The sequence below is a fragment of the Mya arenaria genome, chromosome 8 (assembly GCF_026914265.1).
Source record: "Mya arenaria isolate MELC-2E11 chromosome 8, ASM2691426v1".
NCBI classification, from domain to species: Eukaryota; Metazoa; Mollusca; class Bivalvia; order Myida; family Myidae; genus Mya; species Mya arenaria.
In genome coordinates, this window is record NC_069129.1 from 34,232,102 (window position 1) to 34,259,494 (window position 27,393).

At 35.4% G+C, this 27,393-nt stretch overlaps 2 protein-coding genes across 2 annotated transcripts; one reads left to right on the forward strand and one right to left on the reverse strand.

Annotated features, from left to right (window-relative positions):
* Window positions 1–1,200: 1,200 nt before the first annotated feature.
* On the reverse strand, window positions 1,201–10,535 carry LOC128245147 (uncharacterized). The gene is made up of 3 exons (XM_052963391.1): window positions 10,360–10,535; window positions 5,761–5,831; window positions 1,201–5,536 (listed from the first exon to the last, which is right to left on the reverse strand). The coding sequence occupies exon 3, from the start codon at window positions 5,524–5,526 to the stop codon at window positions 1,360–1,362; it is 4,167 nt and encodes a 1,388-aa protein (XP_052819351.1). The 5' UTR covers window positions 5,527–5,536; window positions 5,761–5,831; window positions 10,360–10,535; the 3' UTR covers window positions 1,201–1,359.
* A 9,666-nt stretch (window positions 10,536–20,201) lies between these two features.
* Window positions 20,202–25,838, forward strand: LOC128243707 (UPF0489 protein C5orf22 homolog). Its single transcript, XM_052961626.1, has 7 exons — window positions 20,202–20,303; window positions 20,986–21,131; window positions 21,427–21,576; window positions 21,857–22,445; window positions 23,254–23,357; window positions 24,200–24,409; window positions 25,485–25,838. Exons 1-7 carry the CDS (start codon window positions 20,208–20,210, stop codon window positions 25,606–25,608), a joined length of 1,419 nt encoding a protein of 472 aa, XP_052817586.1. The 5' UTR covers window positions 20,202–20,207; the 3' UTR covers window positions 25,609–25,838.
* Window positions 25,839–27,393: the final 1,555 nt, after the last annotated feature.

Genomic DNA, 27,393 nt, shown 5'->3' on the forward strand with positions numbered 1-27,393 from the left:
GATCAAACTAATCGAGGTTTTTAACTGGTAATGCAAGTAATGCACCATTACGTAAAGTAAGACGGTCTAAACTAAAATTTGGAAACAATGCAGTGGTTTAAGGCGGCCTTAGATCACTGTTGTGGGTAAATCATTATCAACAATGAGTAATAATTTTCCAAAAGTCGTTTGATTACAGGCGCGTAGCTGACTGTACGCAAATACGCAGTTGCGTAATGAAATGTTGACAGGTCGAATTTTGTCATACCAAAACCCCATAATTTGAAATAAAAACCGAAGAGGGTAGGAGGTGAAGGGGTTAGCCTTAGGCATCGATCTGCGTTATTCCAAATTGGCCCCAGCTACTTGCCTGGACAAAACGGCACATTGTCTAAATAATCTTACCATCATAGTTCAGTAAACAAATCTTCTAGTCAACAGTGATATTTTTTATATTTATTATATGTTTATAACGTTCTATCTTTTTATATATGTTAACTATTTTCCTAATACTACATATCTTTAATCTTATTTCCATGCATTTATTTATTATCTTCCAGGTTCTGTTTTGCATTTTGATATGTTATTTGATTTGCCGGAAAATAGCTCTGCGAGTAGTCAATCATGCCTATTGAGATCACAAAGCACCCGATGACCCCTTCTTATTCTATATAAATGATGCAATCGCGTTCGAAGTCAATTTTCAAGCTCAGTGAGGTGTGACGGGATTCCACCGCTTTTAGATAGATGATGTTGTTATAGAGATGGGGAACCATTAATTTTAATTGCATGAAAGTGATCGATATGTGAATAGTTGTTCTATTAGCGTTTTTCCCAAAATAGTCAACTATGTTTGTGATTCCGGGGTTAAAGAAATCACCCTATCAGCAGTATTATATCACGTAAGCTATACTACATGTATTAAATGCCATTAAAGTGTAAACAACTTCAGACGTTAACCGATTGACAAGAGGTATAGTACGGTGCAATATGCGGGATCCCAAAGTTGTTATTGAATAGTCGTGACGTAATAGTTCCGTTCATTTCAATCTCAGTAAAAAATGTTCATACAGAGCAATATTATCTCTGGCAACACAGTTAATCAGTAGACACACGAAAAAAGAACGCATTGGTAGCATTAATAATTTATGTCACATTCCAATACATGTACATGAGAAATAAAATACATAAACTGTCTTACAGCAAAGTTATATACAACAAATAAATATCATTCAAAACAGTGCATTGGTTAAACAAAACGAAATGGTAGCATTAGAGGGCCATTTACATGTCACATACAAGAACATGTGAAACAAAAGTCATACTATATTTTACATCAAAGTTGTATACAACAAACAAATGACATTCTAAAACAGCGCATTAGTAACCATAAGGGTAGGTGAGGTAATTCTCATGGATAACCCTTTTGTCAAACACAATTCTATAGTCTTTGGTTTCTTGTCTTGTAATAATATTAGTTTGTGTGATGTCCCTGCATATTTTCATGTCTTGAACTTGAACAGATGAACTTGCCGATGATCCCCTAACCATATCTACTACCATATCGTAATTGATTTTGAGGGTGTTTTTGAAATTAAGCGTGATCCCTTTCACTTTGCAAATTGAAAAGTAACCGTTTTTATCACAGCTTTCTGTTTTGTAAGCATAATTTTTGGGACCGCCGGTGACAAAATTCGTAATTTTATTCCCCGAAACCTCGTCAGTCATTTCCCCGAGATGATCCCCAAGGGATGGCCTCCACTGTCCAGGTCTTGAAATAAAAATTATTGAATCCGTGTCACAATAAAGACAGCGTTGACCCAGGCGCTGTAGGTAGCTGTAAAGTTTTAGACGGGCCTGTGCTGTTGTATATGCAGCTATCACTACGTTTGTCCGAGAGGAATCGTCTACAAAATCATTCCCGTGAACCCAATCTAATTGTACTGCCTCTTCATTGACGAATCGGACGTTTTTCACTTCTTGTTGATCCGATGTCATCATATCCATAAAGACGGAAGGGTCGTCAGTATACGTCGTTCGGGTTAAATTTGACCTTTGACCGAATTTCCCCCAGAATGAATTCAACATGAGTTTTGCCAGTGACCTTAACCCGGGGTTTCGTTGTATTTTGTCATAATCAAGCCAGATCCCTTCCCTTTCAAAATATTGTTTTATATATCTTTGCTCGTCTTCTTCTGCTTGGCACCATTCCGGCCACCCACTTGCTTCCTGTTTGAGTTTCAGGAAGGTATTAACGTATTCAGTAAATATACCGCCACATTTGGAGTCTGGGTCATATTGTGAAATATCTTTAAAATGCCAAACTTCGTATATTTCCACAATTTTGTAACCCTGCGACATGGCCAGTTTTACCTCGTCTGTTACCCAAGTCCCCAGGAAAGCTCTTTCACTATCAGTATGCTGACACGGCGACTGCTGATATTGGTCTGCGCATGATCTGCATAAACTGAAAAGCAGTTTTCCATTCGATTTCACGGGCAAAACAGGTAAGTAGAGTCCGCGAGGAGGTAAAATTTTACACTTGATCAGTCCTTCGTAATGGGTTATGTCTTGGAAATTTTCTGTGACTATTTCGGGATGTCCCAAGGGTATTTTCCCAGTTTTGTTAACATACGGATACAATGATGTCACGTCATAATAGTTTATTTCTTGTTCACTTGAAGCTTCTTCATACAATTTGAACCCTTCTGTGCGGCCCCCAAAGAAGGCATCTCGTGGTTCAAGCGGGCCAACAAATTCAAGTTTTTGTATGTATTGTTTCATGTCCAGGTTGACCTCCATATCATTTTTGAAGTCACATTCCCATTTAGCGTTGTATGAATAGCCCTCAGATTCTATAAACTCTTTTTTCTCAATGGTTCTTGCATTCAAATCGCCCATACTCATGTCATTAACAGGATTTACTGTTTTTGATGAAAAACATTTAGAACAACCGTGCCAAAAACAGCCGTGGAATTCTAATACCACTTTTTCGCCGTCGCGTTCGTAATATCCATCTACTTTGTATGGTCCAATGTGTTTCTCTCCGTTGTTTCTCCCATGTTGGATGTTAATCTGCTTTTCGTGCGCTAGGTACGCCATCCATTGATATGCCATAACCGATTGTTTTTCCTCTGGTCTGTACCCGTGAGATGGAATAATACCAATACTTTCGTGCTCTAGAAAATTTCGCCTGAATACCAAATTACATGCCGAGGCGATGGTCAAACATTTTTCAAACGGATCTATGCCAGGAATATCATTCTTATGTGTAATGTCCTGAAACAACTCGCGAAACTTTAGGCAGCATTTTCTCAATATGTCTACATCTGATCGGCAGTATTTTAACAATTCATACTGAAAATCAAACGCATCGTTTTTGTGAATGTCATACCATGCTATGAACTCCAATCTTTTGTCTATTTTCATACCATCTGGGTAGTAGTACTTACTATCCGGTAAACTTGTAAGTGTCTGGGTTTGATTTTCCTGTCGATTGTATAGATGTGGAAAATAGCCCTTTGATAATTCTGCAATACCAAACGCTTTGGGCATATCAGCCAACGCCATTGGTATAAAGTTTATGGAGTCAATGAAGCGCATCTTGCACACGGGAACTTTTATTGACATAAATTTCGTTCCGTTTGTTATGACCTCTGGTAATATGGCATTTTCATGCAGATATTGTAGAATTGGATAACTGTCATAGCCTTTGAAATTATGACAAATAACGGTGGCCCCAACATTTTCTTCAGAAAATAGCCATTTGCAAAACTGCTGAGTGGTCTGTTCGCCTTTGAAAATCAATTCATTTCTTCCGCAATATTCACACTCCGATTCGCTTGACAAGTCGTTCTTCAGGCAATGACGACATACTCTTTGCGCGACACATAGGTTCGGTTGATGTTTATAGGAACCACAAGTGGCTTTATTACAGTTTACACACTTCCCATGCACCCCAGATAGATATCCATTTTCGCATTGAAGCTGCTGATCTTGTGTGCACTCGAAGTCGAAAAATATATATTTTGTATCGTTTGTTTTCTTTTTAACAGTTTCCCTCTCAGATTCACTTTCCTCGGTTGGCTGCATAAAACACTGGTGATCCTCTTCTACGAATTCCTTACATGTTTTACAATATTTTTCATTGCACACATGAGCCTTTTTATGTTTTCGCACATTTATGGCTTGTCCGCAGTCCTTACATTTGTAATACATACTGCAGGTAGAAGTTCCAACATCGTGGTTTTGTTTGTGCATTGCAAAACATGTTTCATTCATAAAATTTCGATTGCAGTCAATACAATGTTCCCAATTAAAAGAGTCGTCATCGTGTATACGATGGCAGTGAACGCAAGGATTGTTGCAGGCATGTTGCTCTTTGTTACTGTATCCCTTTTTACATTTCAGGCAGAAGTAACTTCTATTCAAAAACCCTGCGACTGATGTAATGACATCAAAGTGTTCATTGTGTGAGTACAGGTATATAGGTATGCCGTCTTCCTGCCCTTCATAGATTATAGCATTGAAATGGTCCTTTGATAAAACGACGATTTTATAATCCGGAAGAGCTGATTGAAACAATTTTACTTCATCAATACCACAGCGTTGTAGAGGTACACCGGCTTTGTCGTGTAAGTTCAGTGCCAGTTGTTTTTGCGCATGATGGCCTAGACGTATATTATTCCATTGCGGGTGTTTTTCTATACGTGCAATCGCTGTAACTATGGCGCGTGCACAGCAAAGCTCGTCTGTATTTCTAATTTGAAGGACACTTGCTTTATTGTTTAACAACTTTGATATGTCCACAAATGGTTTCCCACGAGTTCCACTTCCATTGGGTAAATGCACATGCACAAACTCCAACCCAAATGTTTCATCAAGCACAAACTGTTCATACGACTGAAGCACCCTTTCTATTTCTGACAAAAGTCGATCCACTGTAAGTTCAGACCTTTTCATAAATCGAAGGACAATGGGAAAGTCCAATTGGGGGTTATCCATTGTAACTCTCACTCTGTCGGACGATGGTATGTTGCCTGCAATAGTGTCAATAATTGATTGGAAAATTTGTTTTAAAGTCTTGATAATATTTGGTAGTTCTCTGATCTCCATATCTTTCACTGATATTTTGTAATATGATGCCGTCGAGTTGAATTTTTCTATTCTTCTTTCACTGATTTTATCCACACGATAGTAATCCTTCACATCGTCCTTTGCTGATAACTTTTGTTTTTTATTGGTGGCATTGGAATCTGCGTCATCACCACTACTTCTCTTTCTTCCTCCGCCGCTTTGGTTTTCGTGTTGTTTAAAATGCTCATCGAGGGCATCTCTTCTTGTAAATACACGAAGACACTCTGGACAGTGATGATTATTTCCGTCTTCATGTTTCTTCATGTGTTGTTTCAAGTTATTTTTTCTGGTGAAACTTTTCTTGCAGCTTGGGCATGTAAATTTTGGCCAGTGATTCTCGGTCCGTCTGTGTTGTAGTAGCTGACTCAGTTTGGAGAAAGTGACATTACACACCTCACATTGGTACGTCATGGCTGTCGTTCTGAAATTATATCGAACTAGTAGTTAAGACTTCTCACTACGATGAATGAGGTTAAAATAAAAATACAATTTCGTTCTTTTTACATATAAATATATTTATTTATGTTATACATTAAACTATTGAAATATGGTTTGAAAAAAAGCCAGGCGAGACTACAGAAACGCCAGGCAAGACTACAAAAAAGCCAGGCGAGACTACAAAGGCGATATTAAACTTTTGCTTACTTTTTTTTTCTCTGTGCTAAATCCAATTTCTGTGTTTGCACTGCTCTTAATCCGCGAGGTTCAACTTCTATCTGCAAAATGAAATACAGTATGAGGATATATGAACTTATATGATAAACTTGCGCATGCGTACCTAGTTGCTATTATTTGATTGGCTGAAATCACCATTCAATATAAATTAAAATAGCAGAGAAAAGGTAACAAGCAATCATTCTGACAAAAACCATCGGAGGAATAACATGGATCCTGCCAAGTGCCCAAATTGTGGTCAGCGTTTTTCAAGAAAGGATGCTATGCTAAGACATCAAAAACACAAACATAAGGCGGATAATTATGAAAGGAAGATGACGTTCAATGAAGCGTTTCCACCACCACCACCACATAAAGCGACACCACCACCACCACCACAGGGAGCGACACCACCACCACCACCACCACCACCACAGGGCTTATCACCACCACCACCACCACCACCACCACCACCACCACCACAGGGCTTATCACCACCACCACTACCACAGAAAGAGTCAACACCACCGGAGGAAATTATGACATTTAAACACCCCTTTACTATGATGATATCGGGACCGACAGGTACTTGTTTGTCCAAATATATCTTGTAAATTTAACATGTGTTGTTTTTAATCATATGAAAATATTACTTTAAAATTGGTATGTTTACTTAAAATATATCATTCCTTTTTAATTTCAGCGTGTGGAAAGACGACATTTGTAAAGAATGTGCTACAACATCATACGTCTAGGATTCAACCTAGCGTGCAAAGAATCATATGGCTTTATAAGAGATGGCAACCATTGTACTCAATTATCAAGGAGACTGTGTTACCGAGAGTGGAATTTGTGCAAGGCATTCCTACCGATTTGGCCGACGACGAATATTTCGATCCGAGAATCAACAATTTACTTATTTTAGATGATTTGTTTTCTGAAGCTGGCAAAGACAAACGTATAAATGATCTATTTACGGAGGGTTCCCATCATAGATCGTTGTCGGTTGTTGCTATCAATCAGAACCTGTTTGGCACGAAAGATCCGACTCAAAGACGCAACTGCCATTATCTGGTTTTATTTAATAATCCAGTAGACCGCCAATCGGTAATGACTTTGGCGCGCCAAATGTACCCGGGGCACACGGATAAATTCATGAATGCGTTCGCAAAAGCAACAAAATACCCCTACGGGTATTTACTGGTGGACTTAAAACCATTTACTGCGGAAAATGATAGATTGAAATACGATTTAAAACAAAAACACTTCTATGGGGAAAACGTATTGCCAGAATGGACCAATCGCGAGCAAGGAAGTCGGGAGACAGTTATAAAAGAGAATGATATGTCTAAATTACATCATTCTACGGTCGGAGTTCAAACTGTACACATCGACGATCAAGAAGAAACAATGGCAGAAAAGGCAAAGCCGTGTGATGATTGCGGACTATTATTTGATTCAATACACGATGTGCAAAGGCACGTAAAAAGTGGTTGGTGCCCGGAAACAAGAGAAACCATAGGCGAACCGCCTGAAAAACGTCGCAAGACTGAAGAAGAAAGTGACGATGCAATGGACGTAGATATAGAGGAAAATGATGGTTTTCGTCATCTCTGGGAAATCGCCCACAAAGAAAATAGAGATAAATTCAACAAATTATACGACCAGTACATTGAAGATGGCTATAATGAGGACGATTCGTATGAAATGGCCACAGAGCGTACACAACCGCATAAAGAAAAGCTTTTCTTTGGAAATTATCAGCGCCTCTTGGAAATGTACTGGCTGCCGTTGGTGACCAATTCGTCTCATAGGATTATAGTTGAGCAGATAGATAAACTACGACAAAAAGGCATTAGTTTACCTTCTGCAATAAAAAGAGTCATTAAAAAACATCAGCACCAGTTTCAAGACCTATTCGAACTTTCGGACGACAGCGGAGATGAAAGTGACGATGAAAGTAGTGATTCCGAAGAGCAATAAATATGAAGTTTAAAAGAATATAACTTCATTTATACATATTAACTCGATCAGTGCGGACATGACTTCTTGGAAGGAATATTTAAAGACCATTTATTACGATCCATCACACCCTGCTAGTTTTGCGGGACCCCAGAAATTGTACAAAGTTGTACAAAGAGAGGGTAAATACAAACTAGGCATGCACAGAATACGGCAATTTTTGCATGACCAAGAATCGTACAGTCTTCACAAACCCGTGCGACGGCGCTTTCAACGAAACCATATTATAAGCGCGGGAAAAGACGATGTATGGATGGCTGACCTAATCGATATGGTGAAGTTTGAAAAATGGAACGACGATTACAAGTATATTCTGCTGGTCATAGACACGTTCTCCAAGTTCGTATGGCTTCGACCTTTGCAACGGAAAACGGGTGAGGAAGTGGCAGATGCGTTTGCAGACATATTTCAAAAGTCTGGTCGAGATCCAGCAAAATTGATAACGGATAAAGGTATGTTTTCAACCGAATGTTTATGAAGTTAACATCTACGTTCTAACATCGTGCAAATTTTATCCATTAAAAAGGTCTATTCTAAAACTTATACTTTGCTGTATGCATTTTCAGGACAAGAGTTTAAAGCAAAACGGGTTCAGGACCTCATGCGAAAGTTTGACGTGCATTACTTTCCAACACAAAACGAAACCAAGGCTTCTACCTCAGAGCGGGCCATTTTAACCATCAAACAAAAACTGTACCGCTACTTTACTCATCATGATAGTTACAATTATATGTCCATACTGCAAGATATTGCAAAGAGTTATAACCATACCTTTCATAGAACCATTGATATGCGACCCGATGATGTCAAAGACAATAACCAAGAAGAAGTGAGATTGGCTACATACTTTGCACAAAACCCTAAAGGGAAGAATCTGTTGAAATTGAAGCCTTTTAAATTTAAAATCGGTGACTACGTTCGGATTAGTCATCTGAAATCAGCATTTACACGAGCTTACGATGAGACATACTCCGGCGAGGTATTTCGCGTCCAAACCCGGTATCACAGAGGATTCCTCCCGATCTACAGACTCAAAGATTTGCAGGATGAATCTATCAAGGGAACATTTTATGAAAGCGAGTTGCAGAAAGTGCATGTGGATACTGAACAAACGTGGAAAGTAGAGAAAGTATTGAAACGGAGGGGCAAAAGACGTAATTTGCAATACTTTGTTAAATGGAAATATTTTCCAAAAAAATTCAATTCCTGGATACCTGCCAGCGACATGGAATAACAGACTTTACGTGTGATGCAATCCAATGCGTTAATACATGTATAACTATTGTATACGTTTGTCATAAATTGGTTCATTGTGTGAGAGGTGTGAATGATGTATCTGTTCATTTATCAGAAAGCGTATTATTTCTTGGATATATTGAAACATTGTTAAAATGCTTAGGCATAACAACGTTTTATTATTGTATGACGTTTTGTAAATTATATTTGTAAATAAATGATGTAAAGCAAATGTCCTATCATTATTGCTATTAAACCCTAGATCAAGGAACACAACCGGTCGGGCAATTTGTTTTTTCATCGATTACACATAAATGATTTGAAAGTGTGCGTTTAAGAAACAACTGAAAATATATTTGTCAAAATACCACTATAGTTTGGTACCGATTGATATAGAATCATTGTGAAATGGAACAATAGAGTGTATTAAATCCAGTTTAATGATCGAATTATCAAGTATAATAAATACATAAAATAAGCGTTTAAATATTGCGCCCATTACAATGTACATAATTCATTGGCCTAGTGAATATAAACCTTTCGTATGACTCAGTGAATGCGGATTCATTCATAAAATAGGTTAACATTACGACGATAATTTTACCTGTAAAAGGTATGTGTTTACAGACATAATGTTTAGTTGTGGATTTAAGGAATATTAAATATTGGGCTTTTTTTGTGTTGTGGATAGTGATTAGAACTACACTAATATTATACAAACAATATTAATTTGCTGGAAAGAAAGGGGATACTGTGGTATAAGGAGTATGAAAATAACCAGTAATTAATGGAATGTGTTTCATTAATTGCCAAGGTAAATACAATTCTGATGACCTGAGAAAGATCGTGGTAGGATTTACGCATATTTACTTATAGGGTATGTGTATATATCATCCATATGTACAAAAATACTGATTTAATACTGAAATTTTACTATGGTCTCTATGCAGTACGTTTCCCTCTGTTAAATTGTGTACATTATTATAAATACAAATATAGGTCATTGAATTTAACTCATTTATCGGTAAGTTTGAGTCATGTACTCGTTTTATGAATTGGGCTTATTGTGTTTAATAGATATTATGTTTTTTTTAAGTAAACACTACGCTTAAACATAAATGGCATGATAATATTGTTTGCAAACAAGCTTTCTTTAGATTTCTCCTTATAGTAAACGCATACCACAGATCAACCAATGGCGTTCGCTACATATGGCGTTCGCTACCAGCGAGTAGGAAATTCAAATGTTCGTTTAGTATGTTAACCTAGCCATATTACACAAACACTATTGTATGTCAATTTCTTAAAAAATGACATTTGAAAACAACTTACCTTCGATCAATCCGATCCGATCCGAAACAGCAATATACAAACGACCTGCATGATGTCTGTGTTTGAAATGAATTATTTGACGCTAGTATTAGGCTTATGTATTACACAAGCCTTACGTCATCGCAATATCAATACAGATTTGGGATCTATCTAAAAGCGGTGGAATCCCGTCACACCTCACTGAGCTTGAAAATTGACTTCGAACGCGATTGCATCATTTATATAGAATAAGAAGGGGTCATCGGGTGCTTTGTGATCTCAATAGGCATGATTGACTACTTCTGCGGGCTAGTGTTGTAATTTATTTAAGGTATCCGCGAGGTTTCTTGTATCTTGCTTTTAACCAAAATAACAAGAATTTATCTTGAAATTGTAGAGGCCGTACTACAAATTCAAAATTTTGGCGTATCCGTCAGGGTCAGGATCAAACAAACGCGAAACGAGAGGTGATGCATGGACAATTTGGCACCCAAATAATTCGGCCTAGTTAATTCGGCACCAATACATTCGGGACCCAGTCGACTCGGCAACATAAAGCATGGTCAATTCTGCACGTAATTCAAATTATCCTTAACTCAACTTTTTTCACTTTCAGTCGTTAAATGGTTCATTTATTTCAACAAAACTACCTTTCACAAATGATTCTATCATCCATTATGGGTATCATGTACATGTATTGTTTTTACAGTAATAACAAATGGCTCAAGATTACTGCCATATGAACATCTAGTAAAAAAAAATACAAACTAGTATGTCTTATCTTTACTTCTAAATAGATTTCAGCAGTTTTGATTTTAACAACATAAACGTATACATTTGTTCATTTGAGGATGTTTTGCTTCTTAATTTCTTAACTAAAATTAAAGTCAGCAAAACGCGTACGCTGTGGGTTAAGTAATGATTACAAGACACGTTCATTGTTAAAAATTTAATTTGAAATTTTAAAGCATTTCATAAATTGTCATAAATTGTCATAAATAGTCAGTTGCAAATGCAGTTTTGAATTAACAATTAAACATGACAGATTGTTAAGATTGAATATTGAGTTGATCTTCCCTCGAGGCGTAAGTTTGTTCGTGTAGCTAAAACACAACACCAAATGTTTGTGAAATGAATTGGTAAAAAACAACAATGTTAAACATATTTTCTCCATTTTGATATTCTACATTGATTCGGATTTTTAGAGAAGTAGAACGGATGTAAGCGAGCATTTAGCAGTTAAAAACCTAAGACTGGGTATACTGAAATGCTACTTCGTATTATTCAAAATGAATGTATATTTTCTTGCTTTAATAGAAATTATTTTATGGTTTGTCTTAAAAAAAATAAACACGTTGGTCTACTACTTCAATTTTACTTGTTTGTTTTTGTGACAATTATAATATAATTATGACGCGCTAACTTCCCCGTCGTCAAAAGAAGTCCATATATGTCTTTCAGCTTCACGGCTAATTTCCTATACATGTACATTGTCCGTTCATAGCGAGGCAAGATGTTCTCAAACAATCGTAACAACTCGGCCATCTCCGGCAAGCTTCGAGATAGCCATATCTTGATACTAGCCGAGGAGTTCCGATTGGTTCTCAAACACAAGCTGTATTTGGCGGCCAACAGCCTCGGCCTTACGCTGCAGCAAATGGTACAAGAACGCAGAATTGCAAAATGCTGCGCCTCGTTGTCCGTTGAGCTATCCTTAAATTACATACTGTTAAAATTATGTTGGGTTTATTCGACTCATTTGTGTCATCAATTTTGTGCTATTCTTGTGAAGTATGGGGCTTTTGTAGAGCTGAAAATATAGAAAGGGTTCATAGAAAATTTCTGAAAAGACTTCTTGGTGTAAAAATAAGCACTAGTAACTCTGCAATATATGGTGAACTAGGACGGTACCCTCTGTATGTTACTAGACATGTACGAATTGTCAAATATTTTCTTAAACTGTATCAATTTAAAAGAGACAATTGCATTTTATACAATACATTGCAACGCCTTCGATATGATGCGGAAAATAACGCAAATTCAAACAATTGGTGTTCTAATGTACGCACTATATTACAAAATGCAGGATTCAATGAAGTATGGTTATATCCGGAGTCGATTAATATTGATTATTTTATTCCTAATTTTAGAAGAAGGTTAATCGACTCGTTTATTGGACATTGGAAAAATGATATAAACTCATTAAGTTCACTAGTGTTATACAGGGAACTAAAATGCACTATACATATGTCATCGTATATAGATAAATTGTACAGCTATAAACTTAGGAATATTATTGCTAGATTAAGATTGTCCTCTCATATGTTAAATGTTGAAAGAGGAAGATATATTAATATTGAAAGAAATCAACGAAAATGTGTTTTATGTGTTCATAATGATATCGAAGATGAATATCACTTTGTTTTTATTTGTCCGAAATATAATGACATTAGGAAAAAATACATAACTAAATTTTACTATGCAAGACCAAGCATGTTTAAATTCATTCAATTATTAAACTCGGAAAATGCTGCATGTCTACGAAAACTGGCTTTGTATTGCAAACATGCTTTTAAGCTACGATATACTGCTTTGAATAATAATGCTTAACTTTTAACATGTTGAAATCATTGTTAGTTCATATATGTATATATGTATAATGCACTCTCGCATTTATCAACTATTGCCATGTCATGTGTTATGTTATTGTAACAACGATGAACTGTATATGTTCAAGTTAACAATAAATTTTCTGTTCTGTTCTGTTCTGTTCTTAAATTACATATATTGGTACAAAAATAATTATCAAAATTTATGGAATGCGATCGTTAGTTTATGTCCTCCTTTTTGCATAGGCCTCACCAGACGGCGACACTTTATACACAAATCGTCGGTCATTGTTTAATCCAATGCAGTTTTTTAGAGTTAGTTTGAACGTTTAACAGTTAAATAGAAAAATATTCTACACATGCCAAGAAATACCAGCCAATTTTTCCACTTTTCATTTCTACACGAGAGTCAACTTTAGCTACACATTAACCCCTAATTGACAGAGAATCGTAGGTCAAATTCTCATGTTGTCATGTTTTGGGAATTGCAGCGGTTTGAGTCAAGAATTGGAAGAAATTTTGCCAGGAAAAACATGAAGAAGTATTAAGACTATATAAGAGTTATACATATTGACAGTTAAACTTAATATAAACGTATACATACTATATGTTGTATTAATGAGTTTTAGACATGTGGCAGCTGTTAGTGAAAATGGTATGCTTATTACAACCGTTTTATTTGGACTGTAAATGTAACCTGTATTGATTTATATTAATCTGGTCGTTTTATAGGTCGAATTGTATTTAGGGGTATGCCTTGGTAAGCTTATATATATTGATTTTACAATGGAAGCTTGATTGATTTCGCATTTTATAAAAGATACAAACACTCTTTTAATTATTCATTTTAACAGCTTTGTTGTTCACTGTATTTTGTTTTTATAAAATTCGTTAGTGTAGTCGAACCCCATTGGCTAGAACTCATAGGGACCGGCTACCTCGAGCCTTAGAAAATTCGAACAAAGCGGTAATTCTTATCTTCAGTATAATGAAACATTTCGGGCCAACGAGGAATTCGAGCCAAACGAGTTAGAGCCAACGGGGTTGTACTGTAAACGTATTCACCATGGAAGATACAATCAAACTTGAAAATACATCATATTGGTGAAACTGAACTCCGAATGTCAAATCTACTTCAATTGAGTTTACATCAACATGAACCCATTCTGGGGCATTGTAAATTAATTTTCGTATAACAGATGTATCTTGCATTGTCTTATACCCCCCCCCCCCCCGACGATCGTGTCTGTAAAAAATGTATATAACTTTCTGCTGTAATCTCGCGATAATCAACTAGAAATTATGTAGTTGTGGATGAAGGGACAACGTTTTTGTATCAATCCGGAGACCCTTCATTCCTTTATTTATTTATAATGATGCTGGCACGAAGTAAAAACAACCTTTATTTTCCGCAGATTTTCGTCATCCACCGAAAAACACACTCCCCGGTTTCATTTTATTTCGTGCACAGGAGTCAAAATATAAGTTTGAATATATATATCTTACAACGATTGTGAAAAAACCCACATTATATCAATTACTCTTGTTGGCTCGATTTCACGCGAAAGTGTGATCTTGTTTTGTGGTGGAAATCGGAGAACGCGGTGATAAACCAAATGTCCGGCCCCATACGAAATGCACATGCGCCCACGCCGGGAATCGAACGTGGGTCGTCTTGGTGAGAAGCGAGTGCGCTTACCAGTGCCCTTACCGGACAACCAACCCGGTAGTCGATAAAGTGTGACCCATGTGCCATTTTTGACTGGGTCGTAATTTTATTTGGGTTAAAATACATCCTTACGCGGGCCAAATCCTATTAGCATACAACAATACCGTAATCAAGTTGTTAAATTAATCGACACAATGTAAACTCAAGGCGCTATTTTAATACATTTAGATGTTAAGAAATATAGTAAGTTACATTTGTACCATTCCTCATTCATCATGAGGTTCGATCGTGATAAAATCTGTGGTACGTCACTCGGGTGAATGGAACGTACATGTAACTCTTGTGAAAGAGAATGCATTTGTACTTGATGTTTTCAATCTTTATACATAACTCAAATGCTTGGTTTAGAGAGTTAAACTCTGTTGTCAATGAGAGTTTTAAACTACATCAAAGATTTAATACTTAGTTAATAATAGTTCAGGAAATTATGTCTATATTCAGTAATAAACCATTATTGAAATGTTTGTGTTATGTTTGACAAGTATCGAAATATACAAATTGAGATGAAGCGTACAACCTGAGAATAATGCACTATTCCAAAAACTGACCACAGTCATTGCTCTTATGCAATTCATGCTGGGCGTAATGGCCATTAAATTTCGATGATTTAGCTATTCATGTATTAGCAGATAACTGATAAAAGTTGCCTGGAGAATCACAAAACCATTGACTGAAACATCGTGCATATGCCAGGTATATGCAGGCATAGCCCCTGAGAACAAGGGTTTCATTCTTAATTGAAAATTGGATAGGATTTCTTGGCATGACTATCACTGAAACTCAGTCTGACTGAATATATGGCTACCAGACAAATCGGCCCCTTACCAAATCGGCCCCTAGCTCAAACGGTTACCTTTTCGGCCCCTTACCAAATCGTCCCCATCCCGTAGACGTTTCGGCCCCTGATTACCGAGACGTTTCGGCCCTTATTTATATTTTATTTTTTTTATTTCTAAATATAAGTAAAAAACATGTAATTTCATTTTTTTTTATTTTAATAGACAAAGCTATATTCATACATACATACAAAGGTATAGATAAAAATAGATTTAAAGAAAATATCTGTACACTTGAAAACATGTAAAGATTTATTCATGAGATATTTTTATAAAACGAAATAGAGTTGAAGAAAAAAAATTAAACTTCATTTTTTTTTTTAAATAATCTTTAAATATTATACATGTTGCTAATATTATGTATAATGACATGTCCATTGTCTAACATCAGTCTTGACCAAACACCTATCGCCCGCCGTAGATGGCAAAAAACATTTTTCAGGAACTCCTCGCAGGTGACATCATGCGAATCGTATGAGTCCCACTCATCCATGATCCTGGCGTCTAGAGCGGATACCTCATTTGAAGTTTCATCAAGGAACGATTCCGCAGTGGCGAACTGCGAAACATCTGAATTGATGGATAATGATTTATGAAAATAACTAATATACAGTACATCTTCTTATTAACTACAATTTAATGATAATTAAACAAACACATGGTAAGACATAAGTTATACATTTTATGAATTTATATTTTAAATCAGGTAAGGATGAAAAAAAAACTATTATTAATCTTATATTGAATACGTATGCAAAACCATACTGGCTTAAAAGGTGTTTTTAGACAGACGGTCTTATGGCGAATTATCACATTCCACAGGGGTATCAGGCGTTGGAATTATGACACTTTGTGTCTACAAGCTTATAAATACGTGTACAAGGTTTGTTCCGACTTTCCCAACCGCTAATTCTCACACTTACAGAATAATACCAATTATCTCTTCGCACCTCAAACAGAATATTATTATTTTATTACGGATATATTGTTTTACTCTTTTTAAAATGCATATTTGTTGTAGAATATCTGTAGAGCTATCAAGTTGTCACTTGTTTGCAAGTCATATCTATAAAAACAAACATTATTTCCTAATTATGTATAGATAAAACACTAATTGTCAAAAACAATAATTTATAATTATTCTGGAGCAATAGTATACCACATACATAACAAATTAATGATTGAAACGTAAAGGCATTTTTAAAAACCTTGCTTAATAACATAATGTTCTATTCTATCATAAGTTTGATAAAAAATATTGTGAGAATGTTATCGATATTAAGGTATAATATGAAAAGGTAATGATTTCGGTGTTATACATACCGCAAGGTATATATATACAACACAAAAGAAACAAGAATATGTACATCGCGTATGTCCTAAGGATCTACAGAATTATGTTTAAACACTACCGTTTTTGATACAATAAACATAACAAAGAAACATAGCAAAAAATTTATACTAGGGAATCACAAGTCAGACACGCGTGTAATCAGGAATGATTGCAAATTAAAAATCAAAGCGCTGAAAGCGCTGCAAGACTGTCGGTGACGTAACTGAAGCAAGCAAACACTACCGCAAAGTTCTTTCAAATGAAACGTGATCAAATGAATTCATACAAATGATGAACACTCTTTAAGGTAGATGAAGAAGGATAAATGTGATTATAATAAGCACAAATATATTGGCCCTACTTAATCATGGTGCTTGAACCCACGACCATGTGAACACTTGCATGGAGATCTGCCAAACTGAGCTAACTGGGTAACTGATTTTTAGGCAGGCTCTACAATTGACAGGTGCATTATACATTATAGAGACAATAAATCAAACACTTGAAGCAATAGTCCAAATAATAGTAACTTAACGGATCTTTTTACAAATTTTGAAATGGCATATCCTTCACATACAATTTTTTTGTACCAAAAGTGGGTAGCTATTCCGATTGGGATTCCGGGTCGGATAATTATATATATCTAAAATATGAGTTATGTACACAAAAAATAAAAGCTGACGAATTATTATGAGTTTGATGAGCGTTTTTCTTCATTTCATACTGTCAAAACATAATGATATAAACTGTTATACATGAAGATCACCTGCAAGGCTGCGGTGCATAGATTTACATAGATGTAAAATGGTTGTGTTTAAATGCATTAAATGCTTGTTTTGTGAAAAAAATCTTTGCACTTACATGGTTATAACTACAATACGAATATAAACCTTTAATATCTATTTCAAACATATAATACTTATCTAACTACGATTTCAATAATCTTTCAACCCCCACCCTGTTTTGCACAAACCCGATTAGACGTAAGGGATTGGAAGAATCCCATATAACACGTCTATTTTTTTTAGACTATTGAAGCATATATGTTCTTTTTTGATGGTTGAGACGTTTCAGGTTAAACAACAATTAAAAATGCGAAATAATTTTAGTGAATAATCAACTCTGAATTGAAAATAACATGAAGATGTTGTAGTGAAGGATTTGCCATATATATATACATTTTTTTTAATCGTAAAAAGAGTCCGTCAACGTACAAATATTTAGACTAAGAGATGTAGATCAGCTAGATGTACCTTCTAGTCCAAATAATTGTACGTTGACAGATTTTTTTACGAGTGTATTATTGCAAACATAATTACGATTTCCAAGAGTTAAGTCATAATGTTTAACTACTAAATAAGATTACTACGCGATCTATTTGCAGCGGACTTAAACGTACCACTTTTTAAGTATGTAAACCATCCATATACATCCGAGGTTGTTTTTGAAAAAATGGCCGAGGAGTTCCGAATGATTCAATTTCATTTCCGCATAATCGCCGCCATATTGTGTATAATTTTAAAAACTACACCCTATAGTCCAAAATAACAATAGGCATAACGTTGACACACTGTGATAGGTATAATCCAAATAATTTATTCAAACAAATACAATAGTTCGATTGCTGCTGAAAAAAATCATTTGAAACATAAAAGCTATTTCACAAAATATTACATGACATGAACTCTTTAACCGCGTATGATTTATTTCTTAATAGCTTTCATTCATAAAATAAGTTCTTTGCCGGGAATTGCCGGGTCAGTCTTGAATGCCGGGATATGTGTGACGTCACACGGGGTGCAAACATGTGGTGTAGCTTACTTTTGGATGTAGGGTAAAATGACTTCGTATGTAAATGCTATACTTTCATTATTTTTCATTATTTTGTTCAATAAAACTCACCAAATTGCAACGGTACAACTATACTAAGAGTAACACGCAATGTTTGTCATAAAAAAGGCAATAACGCGTTAAATACACATACGCAGGTACTTGACGCCCCACATTCACGTAAGTAGTTCTGTTGCTACGCAGGTGGTGTGTATTAATATATTCATGTTCAATATGTCGTGTCAGGCGACTAGTCGCGTTTCTGAAATACCGCTCTCTAAAGACTGTCGGCTTGCAGCCGACAGTCTAACCACAAAAGCCAGTCCAGTGTCAATGACAACAGCTTTGATATACCTTTGGCGGTACGTGCATTTTAATCTAAATTACGTAAGTTATGGGAGTACTTAGGGGTAAACATAGCCATACCTGGATAGTGTTATACATTTATATACGTTTTTTTTTTGTGTCTATAAAACATATTACTTCCACCTACCTGTATCGCAGACTCGATGCTGCCAACGGTCTCACAACCTTATCTCACTCAATACAAAATCCGAATCAGACATTACAATTTTTAACAAAATTCCATTACACAATAAAATAAAAGTAGAACAACAACGCGTTAATGATGTCCAATACACGAAAATTTAACAGTAGCACAGCAACACGTTTAAAACAAATGGTACCCAATTTTAGAAACGATTTAATATATATATACTTACGGTGTTTATATTACTCAAATCTTCTTTAATCAATTGTAAATAACATTAAAAAATTAAAGACAATTATTCATTCACACGTCTTTGAATGTCTTTTTCACACCCATAACACTTACCGTTTGCCTTGTAAAGAACGCATGGTTCAAAGACACATTTTCTTTGAAGTCTTTAATGATCAATTAATAATTAACAGTTATAACAAATAAACTTTCTTAGATTTTCTAACATTTTATATTAAAAATCAGGGTTAATAGTTATTTAGATTTTAATTATATTTTTTATATCAGTCATATCAATGTTTTTCATGCATATTTGTAAATTTAAAGATGTTATTTACAACTTATTTACAGATCTCATTTACATTTATTAGACGAACTACAATGTTTTTCTTTATACTCAAGATAAGAAATAAAATAAAATTAAGGAGCCGAAATGTCTCTGTTGAAAATCACTAAGGGGCCGAAACGTCTCGAGTCATTTTAATTAAGGGGACGAAATGGCAGGGCCGAAACGTCTTAGGGGCCGATTTGGTAGTAGGCCGATTTGGTAAGGGGCCGATTTGTCTTGCTCCCGAATATATACGCACACACATATCAGAATACTGCCACCCGACCCCTATGTACTCAATTACACCATTTGTTATCAATAACAATTATTATTAATTAAATTAAACTTCAAGATCGAAATTGAGTATGCCGTCTGTAGTGCTACAAGGGAGATTACTGCGTTTTTGCGAAAAGTTTTTGAAAAAATAAACACGTACTGTACCAGTACTGTACTGTATACGAAAACTGTTGTGTGCTCAATTCAAAGATGGCTGCGCCCATGACAAGTCATGGAAAGATGAGAAATAAAAGAGAGAAAGAATACAAAATTTTGCCTGTAATCGTTGAAGAGGACCATCATGAGGTATTTCGACTAACGTTATATAGTATATTAAGTGATAATTAAATGTAACCATGTTGGAAACACAGGGGCAGATTGCGTTGTTTTGACACACCACGCCCCCGTCCGTTTTTTTTTATCAATTTTTTTTATCAAATTTTAGTAAGAATATGATGTGGTAACTGTAACGTGTGAAAATTGGCAAAAAAAATTATTTTTTTTATTTTATTATCTTTGTAAAGGGTGACGACTTGACCCTGAATTTCCATATTTGCCGACATGACCCTGTTTAAGAGGCCATAACTTTATCAAATCTTAACCAAACTCTACATTTTTGGACTTTCCTAGTAGAGTTAGTGTCAATCTTTAAGAAAATGTACAGTTTTAACAAAAACAAATGCAATTTCAAACCCGAATTTCCTAAAACATGTTACTCGACGAACCAACTACCCGCAAATTTCACCGAAATTTTCCGGACTAAAATGCATTATCCCGGTATTGCATCATAAATTCAACACGTGTGCTTAAGAGAAATAATATATCTATCACGATACAGGTGAAATGGAAGTCTTTACAATTACAAGAGAAGGATTGTTGTTTGTAATATGCGTGAGTTCATTGTTTTGGATTAACAACTGGCTCCCTAGCCAATTGTTTATGATTTTCTGGATTGTTTTTGATAGAACATTGTCATTGGTATCTTCAGGTACTTCCTCATATCTATCGCTCCATTGGATCCAGGCATCTACCCCTTGGGAAGCTGACATTGGTGCACTTTGATTCCCACCCTGACATGCTTATACCATTGGACATGCCAGCAGACACTGTATTTATGAAGGAGAAGCTATATGGGTTAGTAACTTCAAGTTTGTCTTTGCAAAACGACTGTTCCGTTATACCCACCACTGTTATAGAACATTCTGCAGTATATTATTATTCACTGACTGAATTCAATAACATTTAATATGCACCAAGTCAATATGATTTGAAATGCAAAAAAAATATTAAATAAAAAAAACATTAATTTATTAAAAATATTTATAAATAGAAATAAGTTTGTCGTATGTGATAAAGGTTTATTATCTACTTTTGCACTTTCATTGCCATCAGATCCTTACAACCTTTCATGTAAATCTTTTTATGCCAGTTGTTTGAGCATTGAGAACTGGATCATGCCGGCGGTTTATGCGGGGCACATCAGTCATGTGGTATGGGTAAAACCTCCATGGTGTTCCCAGATACACAACACAGTCACAGAGTTTGTGGTGGGCAAGTGTCAGCAGACTGGATGTATCAGGTACATACATGATACCAGTATATTAAACTTCTATTGAGGTATTTGGAGTGTTAAATCAATAAATGTTAATATCTGGTATAAAATGTTGATAATCATGAAAAGACAAAAGTTTTTATGGACATTACTGTTAAAATATTGCATACTTTTTGTCGTCTTCCCATGATTTCATCATCATCATCAGCAGCAGCAGCAGCAGCAGCAGCATCTAAATACATGTACATGTATGAGAAGGTCACAATATAATATTTGTAAATAACTTGATATGATTTTGATATTTCAGGACTAGCTGTAAGGAGAGTTATTTTGTTAGTGAAGCCCTGTATGTCCCTGAGAGCAAGCTGGATAACAAACACACACTTAAACTTACAGTGCTTACACTCACACCACAACATTGGGACCAATTGTCAAAAAGAAGAAGTGCACATGTTGAAGGAGCTGATGTATTGAACAATACAGAGTCTACATGTATGTGTAAAGTCGAAGCTGGTTGTGATAAAGGAACCTGTTGTAAAAACATGACAAATTCTAATACTGAAAAGTTAATAGGGTGTTGTAATTCTGTGATTGCTAGTGAAACTGGCTGTAGTTCTTTCAATACTGCTAAACATTCTGTCCATGTTACAAGTGAAGAACCTCAACCAAAGCGGCAAAGAGTTGACAGTGCAAACACTGAAACATGTCTAGAACAAAACCTTGAATCTGTGATAAATGCCCTGTCAGAACACATAGGAGATAGCCGTTACATACTGGATATTGACCTGGATTTCTTCTCAACGATGAATCCATTCCGAGAGATGTATGGGGAAAGAGAGTATTCCATACTTGGGGATCTCTACAAGTTCACTCAACCGCACAGTCTTGAGGACAAGGTTGAGTTTTTCATAATGTAAATTTGAGATATTCTGCAATTATAAGCATGTGATTTCCTATCATTTACATGTGCATAAATATAACATTTGTATGTTATAGCAATACTTGTGTACTGGTTAGAGACCACTTTCCAGCCAATTATGGTAAGAACACTCTGTAAAAATCTGCTGAAATGACACTGTACTGTACCAATAATTTTACCACTTAAGAAAATTGCAATTATGCAATAAAAACATCTCAAAACATACCTAGGAGTGACAACAATATATTTTATGGTATCAGTATTTTAGGGTGACTTTTTTTCCATTTTGTTCAGGGGGTAAAAATTAATTATTCGCCCGCTTGAAGAAATATGGCCCAACCATACATTACTGATAAAAATACCTTATTGTCTGAGAAAAGAAAAGAGTTTTTCTATTTAAGGAGCTATATTTAGACACAATCAAGCATTTGTATGAAAAACCATTGTAATGAAATTGCTAAACACTGGATTTACAGGGTGGGCGAATATTTGGCAAAAAAGTGATCCCTTACCAATATTTTAGAGACCGGTATGGTTCTGATAAATTTAAACATGTTTTAATTTACAAAGACTGGTAACCATGATACAAATGTAGTTTGCATTCAAAGGCAAATAGAACTGGATGTGAGAGCTAAATGCTGAGTATATAAACACATATAGTTTTAGATTTTAATACTTGTTACCTGTGTTGTTGTCAAGTTTTGTTTCAGGATTATAATGATCTATTCCATTTTGAAGAAACATTTATAAATGATATTTTTACAAACTAAAATGTATCTGTACAGGACATAGAAAAATGTGTGATAGCCAGGCAGAAGCAACTGGACAACCTCAAGTCTGTGTTCACTGCTTTCGAGAAAGACTCCAAGGCAAAAATAGTGCATGAAAGGTGAGAATGAGAATATGAATTATGAGTGAAAATTCACAAATTCACTTTTTACAATGAAGTTGTTTTCAAAATGTCTCCACCTTTTTCAACAATTTAATTTTTTTTTAATGAAGCAGATATGAACTGGTGTCAAACTGACCATCCAATAGAGGCATTTTCAAGATCCAGATTTGGGATAAAATAAAGAACCTTATTTGTAATTAATAGTACTGATTAAACACATGTCACATGAAAGTTTTGTTCATATAACATTAAGTTTGGGCGTTGAGCCTCAAGTTTAGTGGGCATATAGCCTGTAGTTAAGTGGTCATTTGGCCTCAAGATTTGGTAGGCATTTGGCCTCAAGATTTGGTAGGCATTTGGCCTCAAGATTTGGTTGGCATTTAGCTTCAAGTTTTGGTTGGAATTTAGCCTCAACTTTGGTAGACATTTAGCCTAAAGTTAGTTTGGTAGGCATTTAGCCTCATGATTTGGTGGGCATTTAGCCTCAAGTTTGGCTGGCATATAGCCTCATGATTAATGGTCGGCATTTAGCCTCATGTGTTGGTTGGAATTTAGCCTCAAGTTTGGTGGGCATTTCAAGTACAGAATCTTAGTGGTATTAAACTTTGAAAATCATAAATCAATAGATGGCAGATTGATTGTTTTTTCATTTCCCAAAGTTTGTTTACAACTAAGATATTTCTTTAAGTAACAATTCACATAAATATTAGTAGCAAAATAATAATAAGATAAAACACTAAGATAATAGCAACTTTGGACTAAAATCTTTGATGAAACTGGCCCCAGCTTGCCCATGGCATACATGGCTGAGGCATCATATTCATATATTATACTATCAGAGCTGACCTTATCCATGAGCTGGTAACCAGCCTGCAATCTCAGTGGGGAACGAAAGTGGATTACCAGCTGGTGAACGAGGCTGGTTGCACGTGTGATGACTCCGAGTTACCCCACCACGTCAGTTCAATTCCCCAGATAGAGGGACTTGTGAAGTGTGCTCAAGACTTCTTGGCCTGTCTCCCTAAACCAACCATTGTCACTGTAGCAAGGTAAGGAATCCATTTGAGAAAACAACTTTGAAAATAAATTCAGAACTATTTAAGCCACTGCTTTGAAATTTGGACAATGATTACAGTTTTGCAATCACAGTAGTCCACACCTAGTCCATAACCTTTTGAACTATTTATTATCTTAGAAGCTTAGGTGATGGAAATAGGACCATGGGTACAGTTTTGCAACTCATGGATAATCTTGATTTTTTAATTATTTTCTTATATTTGAAGTTACAGAATTGAAAATTAGACCATGTGTATAGTTCTGCAATTGTCTTCCTTGAATTTCCGTTTTACCTACCTTTATACTATAAATTTCTATCATGTCATGATGTGTTTCCGATACGGATAGAAAAATCTGACCCCAGGGCATACGCGCAAGCCGGTAACAAGGCTTGCCGAGTTACCAGCCATGCAGTGTGCACGAGGGTCAGATTTTTCGAACAGGACCAGATAAAACATGATTCAAATTTTTTCTTGCATATCTAAAATTATAAATTTGTGGGCAAATTGGTTTAGAAAGCACACATTTGTACATTTCACCTAAAAGCCCATGCGACGTTGTTTTCTGATGTCATAAAGCGCAGTAATTTTAAATCACTATTGACGTCAAATAGCTCCTTTAAAATTCATGTTTTCATGATTATTTATTTTCAATTTTGATTAAAAGTCTTGCATATTTATATATTTGATTGTGCTTAATTCAAATGGCATAATATTCTTTTCATAAGCCATAACAATAAAAGAAATAAGAAGTGGGGGATTGCGTGTGACTTATCTTACATGGGGGGTGTAAGACGGATTTTTTCCAGCACTGGTCACACACATCCAGTATGCAAGAATATTGAATCTACACTACTGAAATTTGGACATTGAGTACATAGCAAATATCACAATATTTCTTGTATGATCTTGAGCATCTTTGAATGTTTTGATGTTGTTACATTGATTCATTGAGAACTGATGCCAACCTATCAATCATGTTACAGGAGATCTACATTCATCAGTAATGTGAGAATTCTCAGTAACAAGTTATCATTACAGAGACTAATCATTATACATGTTATATCAGGTCGAGTTCTGATGACTACTGCCCGCCCAACCAAGTTGACATGATACAGGAGTTGGTACTCAACATGTTAGGGGACCTCTACCATGAAATAAATGTGGATCTACAGTATGAGGATGTCGAGTAACACCACTGTTGACAATATGAAGACCCTGTTTACGAGTGTCATGTCCTATTTGGAAGAGTAATAAACAGTCATGTGACTGACAATCTAAGTAACTACACTAAAAGTTGCACATGTACCTCAGGGGTTTAAGAAGATCATAAGCATTACCTACTTCAGCCATTGATTTCTCTTCTTATACATTTTGTTTATGTTTATTGTTGCTCTTGCTGAATAAAGTATTTCTAAATGCTGATCTTGATATCTTTGAAAGAATAAAAGCGTTAACAAATAATGTGGCTGGATTTAAATTAATGACAGTACTAGCTGAAATCAGGTATAAGTTATTAATACATATGTTACTATATATACTATAGTCACACATTTGTACAGGGATTTCACGATTATTTGCATAACTCGGCAATTATCAGTTTTGCGGCCCAGGCTGAATTTCGATTATTATTTTACGGACCGTAGAACGTTCGCCCGTGAATTCAATTTTCACCTTTAAATCAATTTTGGCTACTGCAAAATAAAGTCTTGACTAAATAAATCAACTTTTATTGATCTGCTTGAACATATTTATTATTAAAATCCTAAAGGGAGGCAAACGCGAACGCAGTTTAGGAAGATATGCTAGTGTTTGATGACCAGTGTGGACCGTTAGGGCGGCATTTTTTATTCTGCGTCGACATTCAAAAAAACAAAACAAAGGAAGTGGCAAAATTGAATTTACTTGAAAATCAGTAACTGTTCATACATGTTGACATCATTAATACGAGGTATTGTATTATTTAAGTACAGTCGTTCTACTTGCTAAGTGGTAATGTTTATTGAATTGAATTCAGTTATTCAGGACGTGAACAGACAGATGTCAGTGATTCGTATTGAAAAAATCGTATTGACGTGTTGTGGAGATTCAAAGTGATCAATTGAAATTGGAATGGGAACATAAAAGTAACAACAAAATGTTGTTTGCCTGTTTGGCTCACTCTCAAAAACAAAATAATAAAAAGTAAATTTGATTTGAGAGTGAGTAAAGTTAAGTTATCGTAGTCAAGCCAGAGCGAAATGGTGCCCTAATGAAACTGTAGAAGTGTTTTCGCTATGTTATTGTCGAAAAGGGTGCATAATGCAACAAATATATGAGTCAAGAATTATAGGCCTTGCTATGCATGTTTGTATTGTCTTTTGTAATATGTGTACCAAGTTTCATTTGAATATCTTAAACTAGTGTTTTAGTTATGGACAAGATTTAAGTTTGTGCATGTGTTTTTACTCATCAATTGTTGATTTATGGGTCTTTCTACTGGCAACTGTTCCATTTAAAAAATTTGAACATTTTTTGAGCAATGGACAAGGTTCAAGTTTTTTGCACTATGCCGACAAAAGGATTTTTGTTTATAGACCCAACATGTGACATTGACCATTGACCTGGGTCATGTGGGCAATCAACCGTCTCACCATTTACGCACAAGAATATCACTTGAAGTGATTGATGCTCCCCATATGCCCATTTCCTTTGAAAGGCAGAAAATTGTAATACAATGTGCTGGTAGAAAATAAATGGTTATAACATTACACAAGTTGAAAAAACTCGAAACATGGAAATATATAGGCAGGTTTGAGAATTAAATTTTGAAGTTAATTTCAAGGAATTGAATAAAAAAGCCACAATTAAAATATTCAACATATCCAAGATATGGCCCAGACTAAATTTGATTTTCAAACACTTAAGGGGAGCTTCAGGGGAGATAACTAAAATGCACGGCATAACTTTAAAGAATAAACTTCTTAGTTGAAAATGCA